Source organism: Rattus norvegicus, chromosome 11 (assembly GCF_021556685.1).
Source record: "Rattus norvegicus strain SHRSP/BbbUtx chromosome 11, alternate assembly SHRSP_T2T, whole genome shotgun sequence".
Lineage (NCBI taxonomy): Eukaryota > Metazoa > Chordata > Mammalia > Rodentia > Muridae > Rattus > Rattus norvegicus.
In genome coordinates, this window is record NC_141544.1 from 46,779,879 (window position 1) to 46,802,052 (window position 22,174).

A 22,174-nucleotide genomic window follows, 5' to 3' on the forward strand; every position below is an offset into this window, starting at 1 on the left:
ACACTAAGATCTGCCTCTGCCTCTGTCTCTGCCTTCCAAGTGCTAGGATTAAAGATATGTGCCACCATTGCATTGAGGAAGATCAGTTTTTTAAAAAGCTTTATTTTAAACTCTGAATGTCACATTGACTTTAAAGTCTGATGTTGGCAGAGCCTGGTGGCACATGCTCTTAATCCCAGCACTCAGGAGGCTGAGGTGGGCAGATCTCTGTGAGTTTTAGGCTAGCCTGTTCTACATAATAATTTCTTGAATAACCAGGAATGAATAGAAAGACCTGTCTTAAAAAACTTAAAAAAAAAAAAATGTGGCAGCGAGCGACAGCAGCTATGAAGCTCTGAGAGATTAGCAAGGAGCCTCCGGCCTCTCCGGAGTGGGTAGCTCCATGTCAGCAGAGGACCTGGTGTCCTGCCCTGTCTTCTGGTGCTTCGGACATGCTAGGCCAGTTCAGCGTTGCTGACCTATACCCTCCAGGCCACCCCACCCCTTTTCTTCCGTTTCTGCTCAGCTCCTAGATGAGTCTAGGAGCTTACAATGGTCTTTACAGAAAGAAAGTTAGTATAAGGAAATTAGCATGCTTGAATGTTATTTATTAGCCATACAGGTGGAGATTTTTCCATTCTGTTGACAATATTTTTTAGTCATTACTAGATTTCCTTTGTTTTATGTTTACCTTTTAAAAACTGTCTTGAATTGGTATTTTGTTTTTTCTTGAATTAATGTTATAATTTTTTTTAAGGCTTACAATACTAGCACTAGGAGAAAAGCTGAATGATTATTGGAATGAAATGAAAGTGAAAAAGAATTCAGAGTACCCTCTAAACTTGCCCGTTGAAGACATACAGTAAGTACTGAGCACTGAATGCTGAGTTACTTTAGAGACGATGGTGCTGCTGTGGCCTTCCACACTCGGGCCATGCTAAAAAGTGAATCTGCACACTCCAGATTAGAGATGGTGTCTGTTAGGATCGTTTATTTTAGCCTGTTTTGTATTGTTTTATTTTATTTTGTCTGTATGAGTGTTGGCTGCATGTATGCTTTGTGTACTTCCTGTGACTGTTGCTTGCAGAAATTAGACAAGGGTATTGGATGTCCTTGCACTACTGAAGAGATGGCTCAGAGGCTAAGAGCTGTTTCAGGGGACCCATTTGACTTCCAGTACCACCTGGTGGCTCAGCAACAGTCTAACTGCAGCCCCAGGGAGTCTGAACCCTCTTCTCGTCTTACTGTGGCACTAGCCACTCACATGGTGCCTAGACATACATGTAGACAAACTCCGATGCACGTAAAGTGAACCGATGGAATAAGAAACGAAGAAGAATCACACGGTGTGATGCCTGGCATGTGCTCATGAGGACACATAGTGGCAGCACACTGACAACGGTGCGAATGAGCACTGAGGAAAGTCCCGAGGCAGCGAGAGGCAGCAATAACCAAGGCGCCTTGCCTGTCCCTGTGCCTTTGTAAACATGAAAAACTGCCAGGATTCAGAACCTTAATTAGTTAACAAAGTTAATTCAGAGACCTTAGGAAACCAGGGCTGTTGGGTTAGCTTTCCTTCTTGCATTGTCAACTTTGAGATTGTTTGAGGTTTTATGTTAATAAGACCTTACTTATACAGAGTACCCCTTAAGCTTTGGGTCTACTGTTAAGAAGCATGCTTCTGCACTAGTTATAGTCCAAGTCTTGTTTTGTGTGGTTTGCAAGAAAGTCTCAGTAAATTTACTCTGGCTCTGAACTTGGACTCCTGCCTTTGCCCCCCAAGTGCTGAGATCCAAGGCACTTGATCACAACTGGCCCATGCCTCGCTCACAGCTGTTTTAAAGCTACACTGAGACAGTTAGTCAGGAGGGAATAGAGACAGCTCAGTCAAAAGGTGCTCTCTAGCAAGGAGGATTCTAGAACCCAGGAGAAATGCTGGGCATGGGGTCATGCACTTGTAATCCCTGCTAGAGCCGGCTGCCAGTCAGCCTTGCCTATATGGTTCTGGGCCTGTGAGAGAACCTGCCTCAAGTACAGTGTACCGTGTTGTTGTTAAAAAGAAAGACACTGGAGGTTGACCTCTGGCTTTCATAAGCACATGTACAAACACAAGTGCATGCACAAAAACATACGAAGACAAGGGATAAGTTACTGTTGAGTTAGGCAGTAGGCAGAGATTTAGGACAAAGAGTTAGAAGACAGCTGGGCTGGTGATGTAAATACCTTTGATTCCAGTATTCAGGAGGCTGAGGTAGGTGGATCTATAATTTGGGGGCCAGTCTGGTCTCCATAGCAAATTCCAGGCCAGACAATACTACATATAATGAAACCCTGACACAGAAATCCAAAAAAAAGAGAGAGAGAGGAGTTTGATTTAGTCTACAGTTGAAACCCTGTTTCAAAGAGAAAACCTTATGTAAAATGAGTTCATAATTTTTTTTTAATTTCTTACTTAAGTATGGGTGTATTGCCTGCTGTGTACCTCATGAGTGTCTGGCATCCACCTGATTCACCTGGCTATCAGATCCCCTGGAACTGTAGTTATAGATAGTTGTGAGTTGCCAAGAGTGTGATGGGACTTGTACCTGGGTCCTCTAGAAAGCAGCACGTGCTCTTATCCAGTGAGTTGCCTCTCTAGCTAGCTACACATAACTTCCTCCCAAGACAGTTTCTCTCCTACCCTCTCCCACTTCCCACCTTTGATTTTCAAGGAAGCGTTTCCCTTGTAGCCATGGCTATCCTGGAACTTTTTCTGTGGACCAGAGAAAGTTCTTGAACTCAGATCCACCAGCCTCTGCCTCTTAAGAGCTGGAATTAAAAGAGTACACTCTCCCTACCCCCACCCTTTTAAAGGCCAGGTCTCAGTATAGCCCTACAGACATCCTCTGCCTTCCAAGTGCTAGGATTAAAGAGTTTTAAATTGTTCTATTCAAATTGGTACATGACTTAACTAACCTTTTGAAAGTTGCAAATATTTAGAAACTTAATTTTACTTACAGTAAATGCAGTTTTATCACACAGTTTTCAGGATTGGAAATAAGCAGATCTTTAGTGTGGAAACAACTTAGGAAATAAAAGAAATACTTCAAAGTCAATAATTCCACTTTACTATTTTGTGTTTGTTTTGTTGAAGGAAGCGTCCTGATCAGACATGGGTTCAATGTGACGCTTGTCTAAAGTGGCGAAAGTTACCAGACGGGATAGACCAACTTCCAGAAAAATGGTATTGCTCCAATAACCCTGACCCACAGTTCAGGTACCATATGGTTGGTGGCACCTTTCTGGAAAGGCAGAAAGTACTGTTGGAGATGTCTGAACATTACTTGTGATATGTTATTCCCATGTGATTTTTTTTGTTTAGAAATTGTGAAGTTCCAGAAGAACCTGAAGATGAGGATTTGGTACATCCTACTTATGAGAAAACCTACAAAAAGACGTGAGTGTGGTGGGAGTGTGGAGAGTGATGCTGAGACGTGAGCTGGGCGCGCCTGTGTCCTGTGTGAACCACTGCAGGCACCACCTGCACTGACGGCTGTCCTGGCCTCACGTACTTCACCGTTTGAGTCATGTTCGGTGGCCTGTGCATAGACCTGTGTGTTAATGAGCTTAGCCTTGATGGAAAGGTAACAATGTGTATAGGAACAGAAGATGGTAAGCCGGGGCCCAGAGGTTAGAAAGCACTGGCTGTTCTCCCAAAGGACCCAGATTTGACTCCTGCACCATTGTAGTAGCTTACAGTTACCTGAAATGCCAGTCTTAGAGGACTCTTCTGGTCTCTTTGGGTACAGCACCTGTGAACACAGGCATGCATGCAAGCAAAACATGTAAAACAGTTGATGGAATCTGCATGTGTTAAAGGTATAGCCTTGTGTCAGGAGCTCAGAGGAGAGATTGCTTCTGACTGGTGCAGGTGGCAAGGGAGAGATGGATGGATCAGGAAGGTTCATGGAGGAGGTCTGCTAGAGGCCAGCCTTCAGTGAGGGCTGCCAGAGAAGAGACGGAGTCTGAGGGAGGGATGGGTGAGTCATGCTTGGTGGTCAGTGGTAAGGGAAATCTCACAGCTCTAACTGATAGCAATCAGATCCCTTTTTATTTATACAGGTTTCACAGAACAGACAAATGACTATCCAAGAAGTATAGATTATGTGTTTGATTTTTCATTACATGTACAGGGTTACAAGTTCAGTCACAATTAGAAAATACAAATAGAACAGATGTTATTATCAGCCCCATAACTGCAGTTTAATGTGTGTCCTCCAAAGCAAGCAGCAAGCACACTTATTATATGACAGCATACTTCTAGGATGCCAGTATTTGCAGGGTCTTAAAGCTTTTTTTTTTTTTTTTAAGATTTACTAATTTATTTTTTATTTTTAAAGATTTATTTTATGTATGTGAGTACAATGCTGCTGTCTTCAGACACACCAGAAGGGGGCATCAGATCTCATTACAGATGGTTGTGAGCCACCATGTGGTTGCTGGGAATTGAACTCAGGACCCCTGGAAGAGTAGTCAGTGCTCTTAACCACTGAGCCATCTCTCCAGCCCCCAATATTTGTAGTTTTAAAGCACTCTACATAGATAGAAAATATCTGAACCAGTCTTTATGAGTAGCAAATTCTAGTACCTAACTCCTTTTACTGTTTGGTTCCATCATCTACGCTATAAAATAGGGAAGGTTTATTTTAATCTATCTTATTTACTGAGTTCCTTCAAGGGTGTACTCTGTATGACCCTCTGTCTTTAAACTGTGTTCAGAGAGCTCTAAGCATATTGTAAAAGCCCTTGAATCTGTAATCCCATTCTCCTGGCCAGCCAGAGTTTGTCAGTTGTCTCTGTTTACCCTGCACCAATTATACTGGTTGAGTTTGCTTAGGGGTGGATACCCCAAGAAGATTCCCGGAGTAATGGCCGCTAAAGAAATTTCTAGCAGTGTGCTTACCTGTGCTTAACGATCTCCAGGGCATAGGAAGACTTCAAATAGTGACCACATAATGTTATATTTAGGACTTTCCTAAATAGACTCAGATAATTTTCTCAGGAAAAAACATAAATTGTAATGCAAAAAGTTCCTAAGATTGTAACACGCAGAGACCTAAAACCCAAAAGTGAGAGACAGAGTGACAGCAATTATAGCATCTGACTCAGCACTGCTAGAACTGTCAACAGCTTCATGACTCTCGCCATGTCCAGTGATATGGCTGTACCAGAGGTCATTGCTATAATAAATCTTTTCAGGTCATTTGTTCAGCTTAAGTAGTATGTCTAGTGATGACTAGAAAATGGGATGGGTGAGCAGTAAGGCTTCTCTAATACACTGAACATAGAAGGCTAAGTACTTTTTATGTAGTTCTATGTTTTGTGTTTGTGTGTGTTACATGTATGTGTGTGTACGTGGAGTCCAGGGGTCACTGTCACTCTCTTCCTCATTTGGGCCCCCCCACCCCCAGAGTGTGTGTGTGTGTGTGGGGGAGGTGCAGATGATTTACTCTGTAGCCCCAGCTGGCCTAGAATTTGCTTTTTTGTAGACCAGGCTTCTCCTCAAATTCACAGAAATCCTCCTGCCTCTGCCTCCCAAGTACCGGGATTAAAGGTGAGGACCACTGCACCTGGCTTGCCCTGGTCTTATTTTTTGAGGCAGGGTTTCCACCTAACGAGTTTGAACTTTGCTGGCCAGCCATTGAATACCAGAGCTCCTCACGGTGCTGGGCTCACTTTGTTGTTGTGCCCAACTTTTCCTTAGATTCTAAGGCATCTGAACTTGGTCCTCACGTCTGCTCAGCAGGCACCTCGCTGACTTAGCTGTAACCCTGCCACTCGTGTTGCATTTACTTAAGTTTGGCTGCGGCTTTGGAAGTAATGAAAGTCTTCACTGCCCTTGGCTCAGGCAGTCTTCATGGGCTTTGGCTCAGGCAGGCATTGGGTCTTACGGAGATTGTAAGGTGGGGCTACTCCATAATCTAAATGCTCACAGTGACCATAATGGAACTGAAGCTACTTAATTGTAAACGTTTAAAAACAGGGTGTGACATGATAAAAGCAGGTATATCAGGGTGCTTCTTTTTGTCGTTCTTTTAAAGCAGCAAGGAGAAATTCAGGATCAGACAACCGGAAATGCTCCCTCGAATACTCCCTCGGGTAATGAATCTTCATTTTATATCTGTCTTAATTTTTAGAAGTACTTGATTTACCTGATACTGAACGGAAAGGAATTTACTTAACTTTGGTAATGCTCTTTTCCCTGAGTGTTCCTAGCCCGACAGCTTCGTAGGCTGTTGAGTTGACATTTGTCGGGGTATTGCTGAGGTAAGACAGCTCTTTAGGAATCTTATCAGAACTCACACTCACTGAAATGAAGACATTACATGTCTGTGGAGTGAACAACCATGAGTGGGACGTGTCTGTCACTCTTCCCCTGAGTGCAGGACTGACTGTTAGGACCAGAGGTCTAGGACAGTGGAGAGAACTACTCTCAGTCCTGTGGGTTACTTTCTTTAAGAGTATGGTCCTGGGGTTGGGGATTTAGCTCAGTGGTAGAGCGCTTTCCTAGAAAGCGCAAGGCACTGGGTTCGGTCCCCAGCTCAGAAAAAAAAAAAAAAAAAAGAGTCAGCTAGGAGGCTGACTTTGCTCTCCCCATCTGTATACAGGTAGCTGGAATTTAAAAGACTCTTGTCATTAGAGAGCCGTGTGGGTTTTGCTTATTTGCTTAGCCCTAGGCTGTGGTAGGACTCTGGCGGAGTGTGACTATTTCTTGGGCAGGAAGTTTTGTTCTGCATGGGGATATATATATAGGCTTACTTAAAATTGCCTCACAGTGCTTTTTAGTGTAGTGTTACAGGTGAGAATAGGGTCTGTAGGAGAAAGTAATGGGATTACTTTTTGTTTTTGAAGGTGCTATGTATTATCTTCACTTTTATTCCAATTTCTCAGAAATTGTTTCTCTTCTGAGTTGTGTGTATTTTAGAGTCACAGTGTAGCAAGTCAGTTTCGCCTTTGTAGGCCACTCGTGGGCTGTCGAGTGTGTTTGTTGTATCCATCCTCTTAATGCGATATTGGAGGCAGGAGACAAGGCTCAGTTGGCAAAAGTGCATATGACTGACGCACACGTGAGGAGCCGAGACTGAGACCCTAGTGCCCCATGCTTACAGTTAACGTTTGCAATCCCAGTACTCGGAAGGCCGAGACAGACAGATATATTCCAGAAGTTGTAGCCGCTGTTCTATCCGAATGGGCAAGTGACCGGTTCAGCGAGACCCTATCTCAAAACGTGAGGTGGAGAGTGAATGGGGAAGGGAGGTAGGGTAGCATTGGCCTCTCTCTTCCGCAGCGTGAGTCCACACATGCAAACACAAAGTGGGTCGTGTGCCATGTGCAGTTGTTAAGCTGTGAAACTCTGCTGCCCTCAGGTGCAGGCTCCGTCAGCTTACTGCTCCATTCGACCACCTGAATTAACAAGAGAACCCACATACCTAGGTTAATTTTCAGTATTTTCTGGGCTAAAAGGAAAATAGATTGTATGTATCTTATGTTTGGCAAGTGTTACGTTAAGAATATTAGTTCCTGGGGGCTGGAGAGATGGCTCAGTGGTTAAGAGCTCCGACTGCTCTATCAGAGGTCCTGAGTTCAATTCCCAGCAACCACATGGTGGCTCACAACCATCTGTAATGGGATCCGATGCCTTCTTATGGTGTGTCTGAGGACAGCTAGTGTGTATTCAAATAAATAAAAATAATAAAAAAAAAATTTAAAAAAAAGAATATTAGTTCCTCTAAGATCCATTTTTTTCTCCAACAGATTAATCATGAGATAGTGTATCAGACAAGTGTTTCAAGTCCAAGCTTCTCCCCGGTGAAGGAAAGTGTTCCAAGACCACATATTTCTGAAGTCGCGAGTCCCTTTGCAGCAAGGATCATAAATAACCACCTTGTTTCAGCCCAGCCTGAGCCTGAGAGCAACAGGTCAGTGGTGCAAGGAACCTTTATGTAGAACACTCTCGGGCCTTCCTGGGACTCTTCTACAGCAGTTAGGGAATTCTAAGAAATTACAGTCACGCAACTGTGAAAGGGCTCCAGGATCCCCTCTACCTTCTTCAACCATGTATTTAAGTCAGCTAAAACCATGGACTGAGTGGGGAACGCTGGCACATAAGGTCACCTCAGCCTCTAGGACATGGAGGAGTCCAGAGTCCAAGTTCATGCTGGCCAGTGAGGGTCCACGGCCAGCCTACAAGACTCTGCTGTTGAGGAACAACAAGGTTCCCTGTGCACATGGTGTGCTTGTGTGCATGTGTGCGTGCATGCATGCGTCCGTGTCATGTATTATGTGGTTTGATCAAGTCACTACCTCTTGCTATGTTGATGACAGTATCTTACAAGCATCATGAACTTGTTCACATAGCCCAATCACGCTCTGGGCATGTAATATATTTGGATGAGTAGGTGGAGCGGGAATACAGAAAGACAGGCATGGTCCGTGGATTTGTTAGTTATCCCTAACTTAGTCAGGCTGTTTTGTGTGTAGTGTGCTAAGTGGTGGCCCACTCAGATGAAAAAAGCACACACTTGCGTGAAATCTAGGATTTAGGAGAGCCAGTCGTCACACTGCTGGACACTGGGAGGTGAAAGGACCAGGCTTTCTGAGCGGTTGTATAGCCTTCCCAGTCTCAGAGTAGAATTGAGGTAAGTTTGGTTAATAGGGTAGTGGCCTGGACTCAGGTCCCAGCACTGTATGAAACCATTTGTGAGGGTGAACTCAGCCGTTGGAGACGGAGGCAGGAGGGCCAGAGTTCAGATTTATTCTTGCCTACATAGCAAATTCAAGACCAGCCTGAGCAGAGTCCATGAGACCCTGGTTCATGGGAAAATAAACTAACTGATTACATGAATAAAGATGGGTGCGTGCTAGAGCAGCCCTTCGGGAAGATGATTGCCAGGCAGGATGATGTGCTCAGGCCTTTGCAAAGTGTGTACTTCCCACACCACACAGAGTATAAGTGATCTTGTTTATTATTAATAAGTAAATTATTAGAAAACAGGAAACTCACAGGAGAGAACTGAAAATGTAGCTGGGCCTAATGATATAGCTGAATTGGTGGAGTGTCTGCCTAGGATTCACAAAGCCACTGTTTCAGTCCCTAAACCTCATACAGCTGTATGTGACAGTTCACACCTGTAATCCTGAGAAAAATGAAGAAAAGGAAGCTGTTTGCATGCAGGTCAGTATGTGTCCACACACTTGTAGGGGCCAGAGAGGGCATCAGGCATCCTCTGATATCCCTGGCTACTTCATGCTCTAAAAGACAGGGTCTCTTGCTGAACTCGAGTCTTGATGTCTTATGACTGGTCAGTGCATTCCTTTGTGTGCACCATACACTGCTGCCATTGCAAGCACCCGCCCAGCTTCTTTCCATGGACTCTAGTGATTTGGACTCAGTCCTCCCCTTAAATAGCAAGTTTTCTTACCTCCTAAGCTATCTCCCCAGCCTCCAGACAACTCGTCATTTAGGGAAAATTATTTTATATGAAATTGACCTGGACCAGCAGGTACTCTTCAGCAATGGAGTCCTAAGTGGGAGGTGGATGCAAATGAGAAGGAGAGAGGAAAGGAGGAGGAAGAGGAGGGGGGAAAGAAAGAGGAGGAAGAGGAGGAGGAAGAAAAAAGAAAGAAGGAAGGAAGAGCTGAGGTCAGGAGGCTTTGCACAGCTCTGTCTTATGTCACCAAGGCCATTAGAAAGCACAGCATCCTCTATGCCCCTTTGTCTCTAGACTACAAGAGGCTGAGCGCGCAGTAGCCTGGGGACTGATGCCCATAGCCCTGTAAGGTGGGAAGAAGGGCTGGCTGGCTTCACGTCATTACCATTCACCAGACATGTTCCTGGTTTTAGACAAGAGCTACATTAGTTTTCAATGCATCAGAACCTTAGGAAAACTCTTGGATCACCCTAATCTTCAACACAAAACAATAGAGAGTACTGTTTGCCTTTGATGGCTGTTGGGGAAAATTATGATAGATGAAATTGTCGTTGCCTTTCTCACAACTTCAAGAAAGTGAGTTGAGGCCGACATTCTGTTTGTATTTATTATAGGGCTTGGAACCACATGCAGAAAGGTGTCTGTCAGTTTAGAGAATTGATTTACCAGAGAGAGGTGTCAGTAGTCAGCCAGTGGTGGAGAGCCTTTAATCAGTTCTCAGAAGGTAGAGTCGGGCAGGTCTGAGTTCAGGATAGCCTGGTCTACAGGATAGCCAGAACCACGTAAAGAAAAAAGTAACCAAGAAAGAGAGATACTTCAATCTCAATTATTTTCTAATAGTAAAAGAAGGTAATTTGTATGTTCAATTCATTGTTACCACTAAATAGTGTGATTATTGAAAAAGCAAGCATGAGTATTTCTTAAAATTTCAAAATCTCGAACTTTGTAATAGTACCTAAGTTAGAGCGATTACTTCGAGGTCAGTGTATTGTGCACGTGAGATCTCCCCACTGAGTTCATGTTTGAGCACTTGGTCCTTGGCGATGCTGCCTCAGAAGACCATGAAACTTTGAAGACGAGGCACATGTCTGGGGACACTGTCATGAGTGTGTAGCCTGGCCCCCTTTCCCACCTGTTTTGCCAACATCTGAGGGGTCCCAGCCGCACATTCCCCACTGTCAAACCTTGCTGGGCCATTCTCCTTGCACACCCTCAGACTGTGAGCCACAGGAGCCTTCCCTCATCAAATTACTTTTTCCCCAGATGTTCTGTCACAGAAAGAAAAGTGTTTTCTCTTGCCCATGCTTTACAAACTCATATGAACATTTTTTTTTTTTCCAGCTTGAAGCGGAGGCTTAGTGTTCGTTCGTCAATTCTGAATGCAAAGACTCGGAGATTAAGCAATCCTCCAATTGAAAATTCATCTTACAAAAATGATGATGATGAAGATGTCATCATTTTGGAAGAAAATAGCACCCCCAAACCTGCAGTGGATCTTGACGTTAGATCAGATATTGAAGTTAAGTCAGAGCAGAGCCACGCTGAGCAGACTGGCATTGAGGTTGAACTTGTAAGCAGTCCTCAGCCTGGTGTCCAGGCCAGTTCCACAAGCACCGCCACCTCTAGGTGTGACCAGGGCACTGCCGCCTCCACTCAGACAGAAGCACCAGGCCTGATGGTGAAAAAGGAAGAAAGTATGGAGGAGGACATGGATGTGAGGAACGGCAGAGCTGCCCTGTCCTGTGTCAGTGCTGAAGTGAAAGTGCAGGAGACCTCGGCTGAGTCAGCAGATGCTGCTGGGCATCAGTTACAAGAACTGAGAAGTGAGCTGCTTTTAGTCACACAAGAAAGAGATGATTACAAGAGAAAGTGTCAGGTGTTTGCTGACCAGATACAAGTGTTGCAGCGAAGACTGTTGGAGATGAACGACCAATGCGTGAAGAAGGAGATGTGCCACCAGTCTACTGAGATGGACGCAGTGTTTCTGCTCGGAAGTGTTAATGGTCAGTCTGAAAGCCCAGGCCACGTGGGGTCTCAGTATCAGCAAGCACTGGAGGAAATAGAAAGGCTGAAGAAACAGTGCAGCGCTCTGCAGCACGTGAAGGGTGAGTGCAGCCAGTCTTCCTGCACTGAGAGCAAAAGCGAGATGGACGAGATGGCCGTGCAACTCGACGACGTGTTCCGGCAGCTGGACAAGTGCACTATTGAGAGGGACCAGTACAGGAGCGAGGTGAGTTGCTGAGAGTAGGGAGTGTGCACTTACACGGAGTAAGGATTGTGTTTATTGAATGTCCCTTGCGCCTTTGATTCTTAACTAAGGAATAGGCCTCCTGGAGCATTTTTTGATTCTTAAAAGTTCTAAATAGGGGCTGGCTGATGAGATGGCTTTTGCATGATGAATAATGCCTTTCTTGCACGTGTGGGGTCTGGAGTTCAAACCCCACCACCTACCTAAAAGCCCACTGGACATGAACCTCTCTGATAGCAGCAGTGTGTAGGAAGCAGATAGATTTGCAAACTCTAGGATCATCAAGAGAAGGCTCCCCCAGTAAATGAAAGTGCAGAGTCAATAATTAAGGAAGACAGGGATATCATCCTCCGGCTTATACACAGACACACACACACACGCACGCACGCACGCACGCACGCACGCACGCACGCACACACGCCCCAATAATAATAAAGAAAGAAATGGATAACTAAATAAACGATACATTTACCACCAAGTGTGGTGGTAAATGCCTGTAGTCCCAGCACTTGGGATATAGAGTCAAACAGAAGTTCTAGGCCATCCTCAATTCACGGTAAGGGTAAGTTTGAGGCTGTCCTGGGCTACGTAAGATCCTATCTGCTCTCCAAGCCACTCCTCCCCCAATCCTGTCCAAAAAATGGTTTGAGAGTACTAGAAAACAGTGGGAAATGGCTGGGTAGGGTGAGTGTGCTGTAGTGAGCAAGATGCTGTACTTGGTTTAGTAGAGCTTAGCATGTGAGGCAGCCAGGAGGATACGGTGGCCCCTGCACTGTGCAGACAGGCTGCTGTGCTCTGGGTTGGCTTTTTAGTGCAGCTGTGGTTTGAGATGGAGCCTCTAGGCTACAGGAGGGAAGGGCTCATCAGTGCCTGGGAAATGTACTTCAAACTGTTGAAGGAGTTTTCCTCTGACGAAGATAAACAGTGGACATAAGGGTGTGAGCAGTAGTCAGTGTGTGTGTCCTACTTCAGATTTGTTGCAAAGTGTTTTGTTATTTTATGCATATAGGTGTTTTCCCTGCATACATCCCTATATCTTATGGGTGCCTGGTGCCCTGGGAGGCCAGAAAGGGGGTGTGGGTTCCCCTGGACCTGGCACTGCAGTAATTGTAGGATCGTCAGTGAGCTGTCTCTCCAACCCTATATACACACTCTTAATAATAGGTAATCTTGTGTTAAATGGCAAAACATAAGCAAGTTGGTACAAGCTTTTGCTATATAACTTTAATATTAGGTGGATAAAATGAGAGCATTAGCCCTTTGGTGTTCACAGTTTAGGGTCCACTTAGTTTGTCAAAAGGTAACTAACACTTTGTTCTCACTATAAAATGATAGAGAAATGAATCTAAGTAAATGAAACATGTCTAATGGAAAGTTACCAGGGGCTGGGCTGGAGCTCAGTGATGGATGGAGTCCCTGTAAGGCAAGGCCTGAATTCCCAGCTCTAAGAGAAGGGCAACGCCGACCCTGCTGGGGAATGGATGTGTGCATTCAGCGTGTTTGGCGGCTGGTGTTTATCAGGGTGGCTCTTTATGTTCCTTACCTTTCCTTCCATTTCGATTGTATTTTTATTTATTTATTTATTTTTTGGTTCTTTTTTTTTTTTTTTTTCGGAGCTGGGGACCAAACCCAGGGCCTTGCGCTTCCTAGGTAAGCGCTCTACCACTGAGCTAAATCCCTAGCCCATCGATTGTATTTTTAAATCTTGTTCTTACAACATTTATTTTTCTCAGGTTCAGTTACTGGAAATGGAGAAATCACATATGCATTCTCGGTGTGAAGAGCTCAAGACTGAAGTTGAACAGTTGAAGTCTACAAGTCAACAGGCAGGAGCAGATGTTTCAACTTCAAGCAGTGCTGAGGAAGCTGTCAGTTATGTGGATGGTGAAAGGTATTGGCGTCTTGGCAGAGCACTGGTGACCTCGCTTCACACATGCTCAGTAGACACTGTTCTCAGAAAGCCACTAATGGGCATGGTGGTGCAGCAGAGCTTCTGATATGGAAGGCTAAGAGAAGGAACACGTCATTGCTTCAAGTTGCCGAGTTAAGGGGTAGAAAATGATTTGGATTATATGGGTAAAAAGTGAAAACACTGAGCTTAATCTTTGAAAATGGGCTAAATTCCACCATGACTGACATAGGACACTCCCTCCCTCTCCCTCTCCCTCCCTCTCCCTCTCCCTCCCCCTCCCCCTCTCCGTGTGTGTGTGTGTGTGTGTGTGGGTGTGGGTGTGGGTGTGGGTGTGGGTGTGTGGGTGTGGGTGTAGGTGTAGGTGTAGGTGTGTAGTATTTAATATAATATTAATAACAGGGCTGGAGAGATGGCTCAGAGGTTAAGAGCACTGACTGCTCTTCTAGAGGTCCTGAGTTCAATTCCCAGCAACCACATGGTGGCTCACAACCATCTATAATCAGGTCTGGTGCCCTCTTCTGGCCTGTAGTTGCATACATGCAGGCAGAAAGCTGTATGATGTATACATAATAAATAAATAAATAAATAAATAAATAAATAAATAAATAAATAAATGTTTAAAAAATATTAATATCAGATGAGGGCCAGGACATATTGTTAGCACGTCCTATTGACTGAGTAAGAGCTTGGACTATTTAGATTTTGGTGGGGGTGGTGAGGGTGTTTCTTTGGTGCAGTTGGGAATGTAACCCATGTCCTCTATGAGAGCTGCAAGTCTAAACAAACACATTATTGCCCTATCTCCATTGCCTTCTTGTCTGACCAAAAGCACCTTGGGGAGGAGGAGGAGGAGGAGAGTTATTGGGCTTTTGCTTCCAGGCCCCAGGCCCACTGAGAGAAGTCAGAACAGGCCTGGAGGCAGGAAGCATGGAAGAAGGCTGAGTGCTGCTCACTTCCTGACTCGTGCTTACCTTAGACTCCTGTAGACCAGTTATTCTAGACTTGCCAACCCAACAGTAGAGTCTACTAGGACAAACAGGTTAGAGAAAGCTCACAGTTTAATACCGCCTCCTTAACATTGCTCAAACCAAAGTTTTGGAAACTTACTTGACCACAGAAAATGTTTACCTTTTTATCCATAATTAAGGAACTGGGAGGTGGTATTGCTCACTTTTAATCCTAGCACTTGGGAGGCAGAGGCAGAGGCACGTGGATCTCTGTGAATTTGAGGCCAGTCTGGTCTACAGAGCAAGTTCCAGGACAGCCAGGGCTACACAGAAACCTTGTGTCTAAAAACCATAGTTAAGGAACAATTGAGTTTACTTTCATTAACAGGAAGTTGAAATCCAAAGCTGTCCTTGGTGACGTCCTAGCACACTGCTGTTTGTCCAGGGGACAGCAAGTTGGAAATAACATCGAATGTGTGTGTTTTGCTAGTCCAAGTTGTCTGAAGAACCACGAGTTTTGTAAAACATTCTTCTTGGTCTTAGCCTAGCATCTAATAAATCAACTGGTTATTAATTAAATCCAGTTCTTGAGGTGGAGGTTTCTTTTCATTTTATTCTCTATTATTCCACACAAATTTTTATCTTTTCGTTTTTAAGTTCCATAAGGGAAGTCATATATATTGTAATCCTCACCTAATCAGCCAATGTCTGTGTTTGCAGCCTCAAACTTCGTTCTCTTCGTGTCAACGTAGGACAGCTGCTGGCTATGATTGTGCCTGATCTGGATCTTCAGCAAGTCAATTATGACGTGGATGTAGTGGATGAGATTCTAGGACAAGTGGTTGAACAAATGAGTGAGATCAGCAGCTCTTGAGTGCAGACATCTGGTGTGGGTTCCACTTTCCGTGTAAAGTGCTAGGTCACAGACTGAAGAGCCGTACCTTTCTGTATTCTATGCATTCTAGTGTCACAGGCACTGTGCACACACAATCTGGACATACATGTCCCCGTGAATTGCTGGTACTGAGCAGCAGAATTGGCTAACTTAGCTTCTGTTCTGAATGTAAATATTTGTATTAAGTCCATACATATTTTTTTATTGCCCTAGAGACTGGTGTTTTTCACCAAGAGCTTTTCAGGTTGTTACTACAGTTTGTGAAATTTTTCTGGCTCCCTAAAAATGTATTTTTCTCAAAATTGAGGGCTGTGCCATAATGTAAATGGATATGTTGCTACTGTTGTTTTCTTAAATGAGCATAAGGCAGGTGTTGAGATAATGTAATGGCACTCCTGCCGGGGTCTGCTTGTAAGAGAGTAGAGCGTTCCTTCTGTTTGCTATGAAGGCCTGTCTCTGAAATAATTCTGTTCATAGAGAGGAAAGCCAAAGCTAGCTGCATTTGCCTGGCTTTTTCTTGTGCTGAGATTGCTAATTGTCAAGTAAAAGGTGTTTTCCAGGACAAAGAAAGGATCTTTAAAGTGTTAAAAATATCCAGTGACAACCATGTTTACTTTGAAGCCCATTTTTGGCTGTTGATTCAGCATGAAGTGGGCACAATAATTATTTGAGATTTCTTTTTGTGAAATTTCCTGTACAGCCTTTGTAGGGTTAACGTAAGCTGAGAAGGCGGTCTTCCTCAAACAGTACTGCATATCTTTACTGTATTATGAATGTAAGTGTTTTTTAGCCTGGAGTTAATCATAAGGACCTGGGATCATAGCACCACATGCTGTAAAATATGCTTTTACTGGTCCCAAGTTTTGTGCAATCTGAAAAGAGGTGGCTTTTTATTATATATGTAACTGTATATAATTAAGAATCATATTTTCCACAACTAAAATGTGTTATTTTTTCCAAAGTTTTATTGTTGCTATTTATTATTTTAACTTTTGTTTCTGAAAATTCAGTACATACTCATTTTGTGTGTGTGGTATATACATATATACACTCAGTTGTATATGAAATTGAATCTTTATGTATATTACCTTCTGGAAATTGCAAATAAATGAAGTTCTTGTTTTTATTTAATTGATGCAGCTGATTTTCTCTTGAGTTGTGCTAAGTGTGTTAGTGGCAGACCTCACAAATGCTCTGGAAGCAGCCACTGTAGTGTGAGTTCCTCTTTGACGACGGAAGACAGACTCACTGCTCTTGGAGGGGGAAGTCCTGGGGACAAAGCTGGAGCTCTGTACCCTACCACTGAGCCACATCCGGCCCAATATGAAACTGTGTAAGCTGTGCATCTTGTCTGGACAACGCCATCTATGTAAGTCATGGAGGTTTCGAGGATGTTTGAGGTTTACACAAAGGATCCTGGGAGGCGCCATGTTTCTTTTGGTTCTCTAGGCCCTTTAAAATATCTTTTATATGGCCATGAGGTGGCTTAGTGAGAAGGCAGGCATAGAATTGCTAAAATGGTGTGCTCACAACACAGGCTCTTTGACGCGTTTTCATATTTTCATCCTTGTTACACAAGAGGCTGAATGGCGAGAAGACAGTGACATTGCCCTTGACAGCCTGGCACTAGAGAAATGGTCTTGCTGTTTGTGCACAAGTTAAAACAACACAGAACCTGAGGAAGGTTGCCAAAACAACGGTCTCTTATAAACCACACACTCTAGTCAGCTTCAGAATGACTGGCAGCTGAGACCACAGACTAGGACAGACATGGTGTTGCACATCCCTCCCTGTGTTCTTGGACCTCAGATCCCTTCTGTCCTTGGTTTCTCTGGTTTTATACACTTCTGCCCTTGAACATTTCGGGCACGGCCAGCCTTCTGACTTAGTGGCATGGCATCATCTATAGCGTTCACGCACAGGAACCACACAGTTGGGTTATGCAGAGCAGTTTTAAGGTAATAACCCTGTGCTGGCCACATTAATTGCTGACCTTGGCCTTGTTGGATATTCCTAGGCGTGACCTGCACTGGGGAACCATGCTGCTGCTGCACAATGCAATCATCCTGAGGCTGGGGGTCGTGGAGGGGTGGTTAGAACTTCCAAAGTTAAGTTTGCAACCCATTATTAAACCAATCCTTGGGGGTTATACCCAATAATGGGGTTTTTATTTGGTCTTGTTTTCTATCCCTGATTGGTCTAGAACTCATTTATATAGGCCAGTCTGCCTTAGAACCATGTGGCAATCCAGCTAACTGCCTTGTGAGTTGGATTAAAGGTGTGTGCTACTCATCTAGCAATGAATGCGTTTTTTAAACACTTGCCTAGTCACAGCTGCCCCAGGGATGAGCCACTGTTCCGTAGCTCTTTGATGAGTGCTCACAAACACCATACTCGAGGAGCAAGCAAGGAAGTGGGGAGGAGAGGACTCCCCTGTGGGAAGTGTGGTGGAATGATGGTGTGGTGCTAAGACTGCCTCATGCTCTGAAGGCAGCTACCACCGAGTTCCAGAGGTGGCTGCAGAAACACTCACAATGCTTGCTGCATTTGTGTCTTGGTTTACACAGAGGTTCTCAGCAAGGCCTTGGTACCAGAATCCAGCATCACTCCTTGAGAAGGTTCAAGACAGGATCCATCACACCGCTGACAGCAAGAGGACTTGGGACCCACTCTGAGTCTTCATTTGTTTTCCCTTGCTGTGTAGGGGTTGGAAAGAGGGCCGTACTTATGCTTGTCTTCTAGTATGTCAGAAAGACCATGCAAATGAACAAACGCCACATTTCCTTTCCAGATGCATCTGCAGTGTAGATTCTTTGCAAGGATGAGGTTAGAGCATGTGTACCTTTTACTGGCAGGGATTTCTGTTTCTTGGGTTTCTCTGTGTAACAGCCCTGGCTGTCCTGGACCTCACCAAGTAGACCAGACTGGACTTGAACCTGTCTGATATTAAAGGCATGCACCACTACTGCCTGGCAGTGTTTCTGTTTTCTTTTTTTCTTTGCCTGTTCTTTATTATTTATTGGGTTGCTTTGGTAATGAAACCAAAACCTTGTGCTGACCTTGGCAGCTATGTGAAAAAAAAAAAAAAAACTTACTTTAGCTCACAGATGGATTCATTGACATGAGAGTCTCTGGATTCCTGAGATAATTCCTACATTGTGGATGTCAGCTTAGTGGAAAGGAAAATGTAACTACATTCATTGCTTCAGAATTAAGTTTCTTGGCTACATTGTTAATGTTATGGCCCTTGCCTTGGAGTTGACTTGGGAGTTGCACAGTCAAATTGACTGTCACTGCAGCCACCACTAAACCGTGAGCCAGGGTCTCCTAAAGTCTGCTGATAATTAAGCAAGACTACAAAATAGAAAAAACTGTAGGTAGTCCTAGAGTTCTGTGTAAGAGTAGACACACAGCACAGTCAGAATGACCATCAGAACAAAACGCGAAAAGCCAAAGCAAGATTCTAGCATTGAAACCCTGGGATTTGTCCACTAGAAAACAATTTTATCATCCAAATGAAGTCCATCTTCGAGATGTGCTTACATGCTGGACAGTGGTGGTGAGCCTAGCCTGGTCTACAGAACAAGTTCCAGGACAGCCAGGGCTACACAGAAAAACCCAAAATAATAAAAATCGTGGGCTGGAGAGATGGCTCAGTGGTTAAGAGCACTGACTGCTTTTCCAGAGGTCCTGAGTTCAAATCCCAGCAACCACATGGTGGCTCACAACCATCTGTAATGAGATCTGAAGCCCTCTTCTGGTGTGTCTGACGACAGCGACAGTGTACTCACATATATAAAATAAGATAAATCTTAAAAAAATTAAAGCATAACAATAATGTTACAAATAACAAAAGGATGCTTAAACAAGACAGCAGGTTGTATCTACTACATTCCTTTCCTTAGACTTCAAGAAATAGACTCCTTCCTTACTGTCATATTAGTTCTTGATCTGAGTAATTTGCACCAGGACTAGAGTGGTAGTTGAGTTGTCATTTGCATAGGGACCCGTGTTCAGTCCCCAGAACCCTTGTAAAAAGATCCAGGTGCGGTGTGACTCCTAGTACCTGGGAGCCCAGGCACAGTCACACAGCCGATTTGAGTCCCAGGATGATGAGAGGTGGCCAGCACTTCAGGAGCAACACTGAAGACCTACAACCGCCACTGAGGTCCTTTGTACACACAGAGACAAAAGCAGAGAGTGTGCCACTCTGTCAGGGTGTTGTGTTTTGTCACCTGAGCTTCCCTAGTGAATTTTGTTGATAGTGTCATTCATACCTGTGTGTAATGATTTGATTGATTTCATCCCCCTGCCATTCTCATCAAGTCCTCTTCAGCCCTACCACATCCTTTCCTGGGATCACATTTCGGGTTTGCTTTGTGATGAGTTTAAGTTAGCCAGGGCCATCTGTGTGACCACTGGATTGGGGACTATTCCAGTGGATGGGGTCACCACTGGATATGCAACCAAAGGTAAGTATTTCCTCCCTCCCTGACAGTAATGAATAGTCCAGATTCAGGAGTGGGACTGTGGCGCCTCCGCCCACCCTGCCCATGCTTGACTGAAGGGCCTATTGTATGTGCTCATTACAGCTGGTGACCACTGTGTCTTTGTCATGCTCGAGAGATGACAGTTCACAGCACTCGCCATCTAGCTCTGACATTGCACTCTCTAGCCCTGCAATATGCCCTAAGCTTTAGAGGGGACAGATAGCGTAAATGCCTGGCTTAGGTCACTCATCTGCCACTTATTTTGACCCTTATTTTGAGTCTGCGTTCACTACCCATTGTTGGGAAGAGAACTCCTTCAGGCAGCTGAGTCTACATAAACAAATATAAGGCAGTTTTGCATTCAGCTAAACAGTATTGAAGAGCCACACCATTCCCAGCTAGCTCTCAGTCTCTCTCTCTCTCTCTCTCTCTCTCTCTCTCTCTCTCTCTCTCTCTCTCTCTTTCTCCACATTTATCTACTTATTATATACACTGTAGCTGTCTTCAGACACACCAGAAGAGAGCATCAGATCCCATTACAGATGGTTGTGAGCCACCATGTGATTGCTGGGATTTGAACTCAGGACCTCTGGAAGAGAAGTCAGTGCTCTTTGTTTGTTTTTTCTTTTTCTTTTTTTTTTTTCGGAGCTGGGGACCGAACTCAGGGCCTTGTGCATGCTAGGCAAGCGCTCTACCACTGAGCTAAATCCCCAACCCCAGAAGTCAGTGCTCTTAACCACTAAGCCATCTCTCCAGTCCCACTCTCAGTCTCCTTATAAGTCGCCTCAGTCACGGTGTCTCTTCCCAGCCATATGGGCACCACTATTCCACAAGTGGGCATATCTAACTTTTTGTTTTAGAGCTCCTGGAAAAAACCAATTCTAGAATACATGCATATATACACATATACAAATGTATGTGTATGTATATATTAAATAAAGTACATATATATGTATGTGCATATACATACACTAATAGGTATTCCTATTATAGGAGTATATGGTATATATTTATATACTCTAGTGTGTATATGTACATATATAAATGTCTATATATGCATATATACATATGCACACATATATGCACATGTACACATAAGAGGCAACAACTGGTACGATCTCCAGAAGTATTGCTGGGATTACTGGCCACACTGTTGTGGTTGACATTTGGAGCCCAAGTGTATTTGCAGAACTGGCAGCTGACAAACCACTTTTCCATGAAGACTGAAAATTTGATGAACTCTCGGGCTTCTCAGATAAGCTAAGGCTCCTGATAAGGAAGTGGAATCTTTACACAACTCTAAGAATAAATAATTCCTCAAGTGCAAACCCGGAAGCCGTATCCCCTGCTATTAATGCAGATGGAAATGACTTGGACTTACTGATGCTGCTAAATGAATTCTTAGACAAAATGGCACTGAGAATCACTTTGGTGATTTGGTAATTACGTTAAGATGATGTAGCTTGGGGCCAGAGAGATGGCTCAGTGGTTAAAAGCACTGACTGCTCTTCCAGAGGCCCTGAGTTCAATTCCCAGCAACCACACGGTGGCTCACAACCATCTGTAACGGGGTCTGATGCCCTCTTCTGCTGTGTCTGAAGACAGCTACAGTGTACCCACATACATGAAATAAATAAATCTAAAAATACTAACTATAATTAACCTCAGAAAATTTGCATTTTAAGGAAATAGGGTTTTGTTTGTTTGTTTGTTTGTTTTGAGACTGGGTCTCTTGTATACCAACCCATCTCTCTGGCCCCTATAATTAATTTTTTAGAAAATTGTATGTGTCTGAGTTTTGCTTGTAAGTATGTATGTATGTATGTATGTATGTATGTATGTATGCATGCCATATCTGTGTTGGAGGTCAGAAAAGGGTGTTGGGCACCTGGAACTGGAATAGTCATGAGCCACCATGTTGGTGCTGGAAACTGAACTCAGGCCCTTGACCAAAGCAGTAGGTGCTCTCATTGCTGAGTCCTCTCTAGCTCTTGAGATCAATCAGTTCTTTATAAAAACTTAACTTTCATATGCTGGCCTGTAAGAAGTCAAAACTATAAGAGACAAGGATTTTAAAAACACGTGAATTATTGAGAAGGGTCATGGAGGATGAATTAACCATTACATAATTGGAATAGGAGTTACTTGGTTTCCTACACATTCGTCACGTAGCCTAGGCTGATCTCAAACTTGCTGTGCAGTTAAGGATGACCTTGAACTCCTGACCCTCTTC

At 44.0% G+C, this 22,174-nt stretch overlaps 1 protein-coding gene across 10 annotated transcripts in view; it reads left to right on the plus strand.

Annotated features, from left to right (window-relative positions):
* Nucleotides 1–16,586, plus strand: part of Morc3 (MORC family CW-type zinc finger 3) — a 42,262-nt gene extending 25,676 nt beyond the window's left edge. For 5 of the 10 annotated variants that reach the window (XM_087576429.1, XM_087576434.1, XM_087576435.1 and 2 more), the window contains 8 exons: nucleotides 737–841; nucleotides 3,113–3,235; nucleotides 3,341–3,415; nucleotides 6,063–6,117; nucleotides 7,774–7,937; nucleotides 10,791–11,679; nucleotides 13,431–13,588; nucleotides 15,277–16,582. In XM_087576429.1, the coding sequence (XP_087432555.1) occupies nucleotides 737–841; nucleotides 3,113–3,235; nucleotides 3,341–3,415; nucleotides 6,063–6,117; nucleotides 7,774–7,937; nucleotides 10,791–11,679; nucleotides 13,431–13,588; nucleotides 15,277–15,430 (1,723 nt within the window). In that variant the 3' untranslated portion in view covers nucleotides 15,431–16,582. Of the gene's footprint in view, nucleotides 1–736; nucleotides 842–3,112; nucleotides 3,236–3,340; nucleotides 3,416–6,062; nucleotides 6,118–7,773; nucleotides 7,938–10,790; nucleotides 11,680–13,430; nucleotides 13,749–15,276 lie in introns of all 10 variants that reach the window. The other 5 variants (XR_015632790.1, XR_015632789.1, XM_087576430.1 and 2 more) reach the window with 3 other exon arrangements.
* Nucleotides 16,587–22,174: the final 5,588 nt, after the last annotated feature.